This window comes from Otolemur garnettii, unplaced genomic scaffold (assembly GCF_000181295.1).
Source record: "Otolemur garnettii isolate 467f Iridium unplaced genomic scaffold, OtoGar3 scaffold00087, whole genome shotgun sequence".
In the NCBI taxonomy this organism is placed as follows: domain Eukaryota; kingdom Metazoa; phylum Chordata; class Mammalia; order Primates; family Galagidae; genus Otolemur; species Otolemur garnettii.
The window spans coordinates 4,390,101-4,400,977 of record NW_003852482.1 but is presented as its reverse complement, the minus strand read 5'-3'; the positions used below and the strand labels follow the sequence as shown (position 1 = coordinate 4,400,977).

The 10,877-nt window shown below is 52.6% G+C and overlaps 1 protein-coding gene across 1 annotated transcript; it reads right to left on the bottom strand.

Annotated features, from left to right (window-relative positions):
* Positions 1-4,156: 4,156 nt before the first annotated feature.
* LOC100963955 (lipocalin-1-like) lies at positions 4,157-8,232 on the bottom strand. The gene is made up of 7 exons (XM_012808202.1): positions 8,143-8,232; positions 7,689-7,819; positions 6,352-6,422; positions 5,660-5,770; positions 5,418-5,519; positions 4,440-4,516; positions 4,157-4,255 (listed from the first exon to the last, which is right to left on the bottom strand). Exons 1-7 carry the CDS (start codon positions 8,230-8,232, stop codon positions 4,157-4,159), a joined length of 681 nt encoding a protein of 226 aa, XP_012663656.1.
* Between the last annotated feature and the right edge of the window lie 2,645 nt (positions 8,233-10,877).

Below are 10,877 nucleotides of genomic sequence, written 5' to 3'. Positions count from 1 at the left end.
CAGCCTGTGGCTCCTTGCTTGTAGGTTTTCTCTGGATGCAGGGGCATCCCCAGACAGCTCACAGGTCTGGCTCTGCGGTGAGAAACGTCCTCCCTGGTAAAGCCCTCAGCCAGCTGCAGGGCAGGCTGGGGGGCAGAGCAATCTGAGGATGCGCTATCAGGCCCAGGGAAGCCCCTTCTGAGACACTCACGTTCTGTTTTCTCTTTATAGTGACTCGGTGATGGTACATGTGATGGTACCATTTTCTAGCCTAGATAACCTGGGCCTGATCTGCAGGCCCAAGCGATTCCCCGCGCAGAGCAGAGGTCGCCAACGATGCGCGTCATTTCTTGGTCCGAGCTCGCCCTCTTCTGTTGAGATTGTGAAGTGCATTTCTCTCGCCAAGTGGCTGCACGTTCCACTTCCCACTGCATAGCTCCCGTCACCAAACCTCCCTCCAGCAGCGATTATTAACGTGGAAAAAAAATTAAAACAAACAACCATCTGAAGGCACCAAAGAGCAACCAAAGGCAAACAGAGACCACAGGCAAGTCAGCACTTGGGAGGAGGCGATGGCGCCGCACGAGCTCCTGGCTGCTTCCGTCTGGACGGCCGCCCGCTGTCTGCACCATGCAGAGTGGGTAGAGCTCTGATAGAAACCCTGCCTCTCCGCCGGCTTGAGGAACCAGAAGACAGAACCCAGGGTTGGAGAGCTGCTGGGAAGAGAGAAGAGAAGTCCTGGAAAGAAGAAACCCCAAGTTCTGTGCACAACTGCCCACATCTCTGGCTGACCCCTAAAGCATGGGTGCACCAGGAAGACATCAAGAAGCCAGCTAAGGCTAAAAGAACCAAGAAAATGTGATCTCACCTGCCACTCACTGAGGAGGAGCAGAGCCTACTGTCTGAGTCCAGTCAAGTTCGCTTCCTACGCCCTCCAAAGGAACTTAACAAAATCCAGGGTCCATACATCATTCATAATGTTCAGGATATAATCCAGAATTGTTAAAGACATTAATAAACAGAAACATACGACCATTCTAAGTTAAAGGACTGATCCTGGGACAACAGATACTGGAAGGAGCTGACTGGGACACTGAAGAAGGTTTCCTAACAGCAAGTGTTCTCTTAATGAATGAAAAGGCAGATCTCAGTGGAAAAATAGGAACTGGACCCACCAACCAAATGGAAGTTCTAAAACTCAAAATATGAGTAAAAACTCACTGGGCAAGGCTAACACAAAAATTGAGAAGATTCAGTGAACTTTAAGATATATCAATAGAAATAATCCAATCCTATGAATAAATAGAAAAATATTAAAAAAAGAAGAGCCTCAGATACCTCCAAGATAATATTAGAAGATTTGACATATGTATAATTGAGTCCCAGAAGGAGTGGAGGAACTCAACCATGGGCAGAAGCAGCACTGAGGAAATCGTAGATGGAAATGGACTGAATTTTATGGAGTCATAGGGACAAAAAGTTGGAAAACCCTATTCTGGATAAACAGAAAGAAGATGGTACTGGGCACATCAAAGTCAAAATGCCCCAAACCAAATTTAATGACAAAATTTGAAAACAACCAGAGAAAAAAGACAAATTATATACAGTGGAACAATGAGTTAACTACTTGTCGATGTCTCACCAGAAACCGTGTAGGCCAAAAGATGGTAGAATGACATTTTTAAAGTGCTAAAAGAAAATAACTGTCAGCCAAGAATTCTGTATCTGTTGAAAATATCCTTTAAGAGTAAAAGCAAAGTGAGACTTACTCAGACAAAAGAAAATGGAAAGAATTTATGGGCAGCAGGACCACAGTACAAGAAATGCTAAGAGATGTTATTCAGGCTGCAGGGGAATGACACACAATGGAAACTGGGACCCTCAGGAAGAATCGAAGAGCGTGAGAGGTGGCAGGCTTGTGGGTGGAGGGAAAACCCTGCTTTCCCCTCTGAATGCCTTCATCCTCCATATGACTGCTTGAAGCAAGCATTGTAGCATTATATTGTGCTTGCTGTCTATAATACAAGTAGAAATGATCTATCAATTGTCAGGGAGAATGCACCCATACGGTTGCAAGATCTTTACATTTTAAGTAGAGTGGCATAATGCTAGTTCCAAGCAGACTGTGATGTTGAGGCTGTAAGCCCTAGAAACGCCAGCCACTTGGTTGCTTCTTTTTCTTCACCACCACTGCTCTGAGGGATGCATCCTCTTCCGAGGCCCCGCCCTCCGCCCCAGCCTGACGCTGCTTCTGGTCCCGCCCCTCGAAAACCCCCTTTTCCTGCTCCCCTGGAGTCCAGGTGGGAGTCCTCAATATTTCCTCATTTAGGGTGGGGTGCTCCTGATTGGGGGGAGCTCCAGTTTGTGTGCCTGTTTTCTTCTGTCACTGACACCCATTGTCCTTTCTTCTCTCCACAGTCGTCCAGAGACTTGAGATGAGAAAGGTATCTCTCTAGACCAAGAATAGTATATAAAAGCATAAAATTTATTTTCTATTCTTAGAAGAGAAGAGGAAGGGAGAGCGCAAAGAAGGGTGGGGGAAAGAGAGGTAGAAGAGAGAGCAGGGAGACAGGGTGGCATCTCACAGAAAAAAAAAGAAGAAATGCCTGTGGAGGGATCAACCGCTACTGTCAAGGGGTTGGAGATTAGTGGGGTGCAGTCGGGAAACTGCTGCATCTGTTCCTTCCTTCCTCTTGGTGGCGAGTAGATTAGAGACAGGCCGGGTGATGCCAAAGTCAGAGAGCTGGCTCTCCCACCTCTCTTTGAAGTTGCCACTGGGATTATCTATCACAGGAGATGGGCAGAGGCTGCCCTTGAGATATGCTGAAGCCTGAAGCTCCTTTACTGCTGTTTACTCAGGAACTCTGTGAAAAACAAATTCTCCAGAACGATTTTGAAAGAGAAAGATTTACACCTCTTTCTGTCTCATCAGCCCTTTTCAGAAGTTGTGCAGAACAGGGTGCCTGTTAGCAAAAGAATTTATAGGATTTATCTTTAAGCGTTACTAGCAAATTGCAGGATTAGGTATTTTCCTGTTATTTTTGCAATTATTGCAAGGCCACCCCTTTCAGAGTGCATCGCTGTGGAGGTTGTGTGGGGTCTGTGGCACTGAGCTGTGTGGCACCGTGGGCTGTTGGCACTGGTGTGTGGCGTCTGGAAGAAGGGGCAGGGACACTCGGGCACCTGAGCGTGGGAGTGTCCATCCATCTGGTCACATTCATCATTTGCAGGTGACCCTGGGTCCTGGCTTATGGGAGATGGGGCTGGGCATTTGTAACTTCTGCTATAAGGAAGAACCTCAGATACCACATAAGAAACACAATCCATTCCTGAGATACAGAAGGCAGAGCCCTGCGTAGAGTTTGTTTTCTTAAAGGCTGTTTTGTTCCATCTTTCAGGCCCTGGGTAGAGGCCATCTGCCCCCTTCTTGAACAGCTGACTAGTTCACACCCCAATCACTGTCCTTATCTGACTCTCACACTCTGGGGCCCTATGCACCAGCCTAACTGTCCCTGGGCCAGGTACCAGACAGTTAGGGTCAGCCCGTATGCCCTAGAGCCCCCAGAGTACTCGAATCAGCTGGACTGCTGAGCTGAGGACCCAGCCAACCCTCTCACTTGCCAGGGGCTTCCCCCTGCCCCCAGCTCCAGCTGCCTATTGCCCTGTCTCGGGTCACGCCATCCCGTGTGGCCCTGCCTGGCAGCCTTCTCTCTCTCCCCTTTGGAGCAGCAAGTAACAAAGAGCTCTGCCTTCCATCCCTCTGAGTTGCACCATCAAAAGAAACTTCAAATCATAACCACCAGGATGCAGGAAAGGTGTCTGACGCCTGTGGGTAGTTCATCCTCATGCTGCTACCTTGAGTTCCCAAACCTGCCCTGGCACAGACAAGGACAGCTGGCAGCCAGGCCCTGCCGGCAGTGCAGGTGTGAACACCTGAGGACAGGGTGGCTCCCCCAGGAGCTCCAGCCCTGGCCACACCCTGCTGAGCAGCTGTCCCCCCACCCCCTACCATGTCCAGCCTGTTCAGACACATGGTCAGTGCCAAGGGCCCAGGGGACCCTGTCCAAAGCCCACCTGGAGCAGAAGCTCCACGTTGTCCCTGGCCTGGTGGGTCCTACTTGTGCAGCACCATGGCCTGAGCCCTACCCCACACACCCCCACCCAGAGCTGTAGCTCCTCAGGCAAAGGCCTGCAGACACAGCGTGGGACCCTCGGGCAGGGCCACCAGCACCTGCCCTCTGCCCAGCCTCTTGTGCCCTTTGGCCTGCAGCACTCTCTGTGGAGAACTAGGACAAAGCCAGGACCCTGGTGCTCCCCACCCCCCAGTAGACTCGCAAAGGGAACACCCAGTGCAGCCTACCCCAGGGCTCCCACAGACAGGCAGAGTCACCAGGGGCTGCTGAAGCTTTTTATGCAGAACAAGGAGAGGCAGTAAGGGGGACAGGAGGGATGGCAGGGACTGCATCCAGCTGCATCTCAGGAGCTCCTCCCATGTCCCCACACAGGACAGAGGAGCTGGGTGGTGCTGCCCTGGGTGCTGGGGAGAAAATAAGGGGTGTCATTGAAGATGGGACAGGGAGTGGACAGCTTCAGAGTGGGGATATATGTGGGGTGGGGGTACAGGCTGGGCTCTGGGGGGCTCTAGCCACCATCTCAGAGTGGACAGAGCAGGATCCTTCTGGCAGGCTGTCCACAAGGCTGCGTGTGTGAAGAGGTGACGGGAGGCCTTGGGGCCAACAGAGTGAGGAAAGACTGTAATGCAGTTCTGGATTCTGGCTCTGCTCACACCTAGGCAGGTGACTGGGATGAGCCTCTGAACCTCCATTCCCCAGTGATGTGCAGCCGGTGAGGGACCCAGGAAGCCCCCGTTATATTAGCACCTGCCACACCCTGGCGTCTTTTAAGCACCCCATCAGGCCAACAGGGTAACAGTGACTATTGAGGGCCAGGGAGGTGCTGAGAAGGGATCTGGGTCTCACACCTGCTACAGGCACCTCAGGGGATCTGGGAGGATGGACACTGTCCCCCCCCAGCAGCCCAACCACAGGAGAGGACACCACAAGTGGCCTTCCCATTGCCCAGGAGCTGCACCCCAGGCCACACCTGCGTGCAGCATGGCTGGGGTCAGAGCCTGCACCTGCCTGGCCCAGGTGGGGAGAGAGACACCAGGCCTTTTCCAGGGCCACTGAACCCAAGTCTTGGGTTCTCTCAGGGTCCTCTAACCCATTAACTTACCCTAATTGCTCCTTGGAGGGCAAGTTTCTGCAGAAAGGAGGAAACGCCTAATTCAGAGACCCCAGGAGTCCTGTCAGGCCCCCAGAGCCCCTCCCTTGACCCCAAGGGACAATGCCAGAGTAAGATGCAATGTGTCCCTGTAAGGGTCACTCTGCTGGCTTTTCCCCAGGGACAGGGAGTAGTGAGAAGTGCAGCCTCTCTACCGCTCTGCTTGGGTATGAGGAAGTGCTCCGGGCTGAGGCCTCTGGCTCCCATGAACTTCTTAAAATCCTCCAGGGCTTCTGGGTTATTCTCAGCGTCTCTGCCTATAGGTGACCAGGAACCATGAATGTGCCAGGCAGAATCAGGAAGCTGCCAGCCCCTCCATGCCAGTTGGGGACTGGTGAGCCGTGGGGCTGGGGAGGACGGGAGGGCAGGGGCATGGGCTGCTGGGTCGGGGGCTCACCTATGAGCTTTGCCATCTGGACCTGCATCCCATGTAGCTCGCCCAAGCAGTAAAAAATCAAGTGGCCCTTCACAGGCGACCTAATGAGATACACTACACGCTTGCTCCCATCTGCAGGACAGCAACACGAGGCCTGAATTAGCCACATGAGCCTTTAGAAGGGACCCAGGGAGACCACACAGTGCCCAGGTGGGCACACTCTGCAGCTGCCATGCCCTCCAGCTGCCCAAGGCTCCCTGACCCCAGTTCTCCACTAGGCCTGAGCCCCAGGCCATGGGGCCCCCACTTCCCAAGGACCCAGTGCACCCGAAAGGCAGTCACATCCCAAACCAGTGAGTGGCAGGGAGGTTTCAGGGAGTCAGGTTGGCAGAGGTTGGAGCTTGGGGTGCTCAGTGCCCACCCATCAAATGTGACTCTTCTCCTGGCTCCCTACTAGGGACACAGCCACAACCAAAGGAATAGCCTTGGACACTCCAGTTCCTCCTGGGGACAGGGCTTCCACACCTAGTGCTGGTGTCAAGTGTCTGTGGTCTTAAGTCAGAGTTACTGGGGGAAGGGGAGGGTGGACTTTTAATGGGGTCGGAACAGAGTGGAAGGGGTCTCAGGTCAAAAGCCCTCCCTTAAAGGTGCCAGCTGCCCCCACCCCTCCAGTGTGCGTTTGGAGCAGGGTCCAGCTCAGCTTAGGGACTCACTGGCTATGTATTTTCCCGGTTGGCCAGTTTTCTCCAGCACGGCTTTTATCTTCTGGCACTGGCCATTTATCCTGGAAGACAGATGCTCCATGGGCAAAGAGGTCCTGGTTTGTGCCTCCTCTGCCTCGGCACAGCCCCACTAATGTGGCCGTCAAAGCCTCCCATTCACCCCGGGTCTGTGGCAGGGCAGGGAGGTTGGCACTTGTCTGCATCTCAGGTCCAGGCACCTGCCAGGCCCTCTGCTCACATGTGGTGGCCTTGGAGCTCTTGGTGTGGCCAGGAGCTCTGCGCCCTGGCCCCTGGGGCTGCTTCCCAACCCACCCTTGCTGGAGCCAGAGGGGACCCGGGGCTGCCTGGTTTGTAGGCAACATCTGTGGCCAGGGACCTGAGCCCTAAGCCATGGTTCATGGACCTCATCCTGCTGGCCTTCTTCCTTCTGGATACATTCTGGGACAAGCCCCACATCCACTGTCATCTGACCCAGTCAAAAGTTGAAGTAGGGGCTCTGGGAAAATGCAAATATTTCTAGGGTCAATGGTCCCCTAAGGGTCAGCCCCAGGACTAGAGAGTGGGCACTGCCATGCCACTCAGGAGGGAGCCACACAGGTGGGAAATCAGTTGTAAAATCACACAGCTGTTGGGTGGCACCTGTGGCTCAAAGGAGTAGGGCGCTGGCCCCATATGCCGGAAGTGGTGGGTTCAAACCCAGCCCCAGCCACAAAAAACAAACAAAAAAACAAACAAAAAAAATCACATAGCTGTGATCTGCACAGCTGAGAGCTGCACAGGTGGGAACTGCACAGGTGGAATTCGGCCAGCTCTGATCTGCACACATAGAAACTGTGCAGGGCTGAAGAAACCCTACCGGAAGGAGCCACTCAGGTGGGACGTTGCATAGGAATTTCAAAGGGGTCTTTGCACTGCCTTCCAAACCTTCTCCCTGGTATCTTATCTCCCCTCTAGGTCATCCTGAAACCCTGTCATTGTGGTCTCCAAAGTCTCTAAAGCAGAAAGTTATTACAAGTAAGTGCAGAGTCCTGAGGCCCACCCTGCCAGTTCTGACTCTGTTTAGGCAGAGGACATCTGTTCCCAGAGGGGTCTGCATGGCAAGCAGGTGCTCCCAGTCACTGGAAAGGGCAGGTGGCGTCCAGCCCTGCCACTTGTGCCCACGAGGTCTGATCTGAGGGCAGCCTCAGCAGCACGGTTTGCCCTTGAAACCCCCAACTAGGAGCCGAGTGTTGCAGGAGAGCCTCAGAAGGGCTCCAGCATGATCTGCTCACCCCACCGTGACTGGGTCTGAAGCCCAGGTCACAGCCGCCCGGCCAGCGGACACTCACAGCATGGTGATGGAGGCTTCCAGGTTGCCCCCCTCGAGGGCTGTGAAGGTCAAGGGAGTCACAGACTCTGGCTTCTCCCCAGGAATCTCCTTGTCTGCTGTCATGGCCTTCAGATACCACGTTCCTGACACCTGGAAAATGCTCCCCTCAATTAGGGCTCAGTCAACCCCCAGGGTGTCCCCTGCTTCTACCCCATCCCAAGCTGGCCCCAGGCCCCCACAGGTTGGCTAGAACCCCAGGAACCCTCCCTCCCAGGGAAAGGTAAAGTTAGTAGGCCCCTCCTTCCATTCTAGGCCCCCTGCACCCCAGGCCCACCTGGCCCAGACTCCTGTTCTGTCTAGCCATTCCCTTGAGGTAGGGGCTCAGTGTCTGGCCCTCAAATAAGGGTCTCTAACCAGAAGTTTTAGCCTTTCGCGAGCCCCCTCCAGCCCACCCTGCCCCATCTGAGCCTCACATTCTGACTCTCTTCGTCTGAGGCTGGGGCATCCTGGGACTGCAGGGCAGCAATGAGGCTGAGGCTGACGGCCAGGAACAGGGTCTTCATCTCTGGGGTCTGTGCTCACAGCCACTGACCAGTCACTTGAGGGAGCTCAGAGAGGCTGTTCTGGCTCCTTGCCTGGCTTCCCTTTATACCGCTAGGCTCATGGTCCACCAGGGAACTTGGCTCAGAGGACTGACCAATCCCTTCCTGGACATAAAGCATGGCCAGCTCTTCAATGAAGCAGATAAAATGTCATTATTGTTGGAAGTTGATGAATAACAGTTTGTTAAGTCTCCAAAGGATCATCCAGAAAGGACCACTGTCCAGAGGATGGACTTGCAGGTTGTACCAGGAGGGAAATGAGTGTGTGTGGAGGGTGTGCAGCCCTCCTATGTGTGGGGACGCTGAGGGGGAGCGCGTGGTGGCAGCAGATGCCCTCCAGCCGTCCCACACAGCTCCTCAGATGGCTGACACGCATGCCAGAAAAGATGCAGGCTGGAGTCAGAGGGCCAGGTCGAGCTGGCCTTCCTGCATCCCGGGGCAGGTTAGTCACCCTCAGATTCATCATGGAAAAGAAGGGACCTGTGGGTGGTGCCTGTGGCTCAAAGGAGTAGGGCACCGGCCCCATACGCTGGAGGTGGTGGGTTCAAACCCAGCCCTGGCCAAAAACTGCCAGAAAAAAAAAAAAAGGACCCTACTAGGTGAACAGGTACCATTTATGTTTGAAAGAGGATGCTCACCTGCCTGAGCAAGGAGAGGGAGAGAAAACCAAGACAGATGTGTGTGTGCTCACGTGCGTCTGCACATCTGTACATGCACACACAAATACACACACACCAGAAACGGAAGGGAACCACAGGGTGCTGAGGGGGCTGAATCCAGCACCCCCTGGCAGGCAGAGAGGCCTGGGGTTCAGCTCCCAGGAGTGATGGGTGGGGGTTCCCTGACATGTCCCAGGGAACTTGGGACTTGTTACTTGCTATAACTTTATGGGGAACTGTTGGCATAAGAAGGCAAAAGAATATCAGTAGCGCCTCCAGAGCAGAAGCTGAGACAAGCCATCCTCTGACAGGAGGGCTTTATCTGTGACACCCTGTGTATCATAGCAGAGCAGAATGCTGGGTCCAGGGATAGGACACATGCTGAACAGTGAAGGATGACAAAGAAAAGCGCAAATGGGCAGACGCAACAGCCTCACCTTAAAATGAGCCAGCAAGCTGACATTCCACATCACCTAAATAGACATCACACTTAGAGAGGTTCAAAAGGATCAATTGGTACAAGGATTTATTCTAGCTAACAAAGTCTGACAAACACATTAAAATTGTGGTAGTATGATGAAGATTAAAAGGAATAAGAAATTATAAAATCAGAACTGGCCAGTACATAAAAAAGGAGGTATGAAATAGAAATAGAAATAGAAATAAAAACCTCAATAGACAGGATAAATTCTAGGCTTGACTAAGTAGGAAAGGAACTTAGTATAATGGAAGACAGCATTGACAAAATCCATGAAAACCGAAAACAAAATTTGAAAGAGAAATTGAGATGTTAAGAATAGATTCAAAAGGAAGGAAGGAAGGGAGGAAGGGACGGAGGGTGTGAGGGAGGGAGGGAGGAAGGAAAGATTTATGCAGGAATCCTCAAACTATGGCCCTCAGGCCACATGCAGCCCGCTGAAGACGTTTATCTGGCCGGCCAGGTGTTTTTGCCACCGCTGCCTGTCCTACCTAGCAGCTGACTCGTCCCGGGTCCTGCAGTCCGGCGCTCTAATGGTCTGAGGGACAGTGAACTGGCCCCCTGTTTAAAAAGTTTGAGGACCCCTGATTTAGAGTCTCCAGCACATATGTAGTAGTGAAATGGTATTGAGGAAACCAGCCAGGGTGCAGCAGCTCTGGAAAACAAAATGAAGCATACACATACACATAGACACACACACGCACACACATACACATAGACACACACAGACACAGACACACAGACACAGACACACACATACACAGACACACACACAGACACACATACACATAGACACACAGACACACAGACACAGACACACAGACACACACACACACACATACACATAGACACACAGACACACAGACACAGACACACAGACACACACACACACACATACACATAGACACACAGACACACAGACACACAGACACAGACACAGACACACAGACACACACAGACACACAGACACAGACACATACACATACACATAGACACACACAGACACAGACACAGACACACAGATACACATACACATAGACACACACACAGACACACAGACACACAGACACATAGACACAGACACAGACACACACACACACAGACACATAGACACAGACACAGACACACACACACAGACACAGACACACACACAGACACAGACACACAGACACACAGACAAACACAGACACAGACACACAGACACACAGACACACACACAGACACACACACACAGACACAGACACACACAGACACACAGACAAACACAGACACAGACACACAGACACACAGACACAGACACACAGACACACACACACAGACACACACACACAGACACACACACAGACACACAGACACAGACACAGACACACAGATACACATACACATAGACACACACAGACACATAGACACAGACACAGACACACACACACACAGACACAGACACAGACACAGACACACAGACAAACACA

Excerpts from the sequence above, each read along its gene's own strand:
- LOC100963955 (XM_012808202.1), bottom strand. The coding sequence starts at position 8,232 with ATGAAGACCCTGTTCCTGGCCGTCAGCCTCAGCCTCATTGCTGCCCTG. Across the intron at positions 6,423-7,688 it reads GAAGCCTCCATCACCATGCT|GATAAATGGCCAGTGCCAGA; the intron begins GTGAGTGTCCGC and ends TCTGTCTTCCAG. Across the intron at positions 5,771-6,351 it reads ACCGGGAAAATACATAGCCA|ATGGGAGCAAGCGTGTAGTG; the intron begins GTGAGTCCCTAA and ends GCTGTCCTGCAG.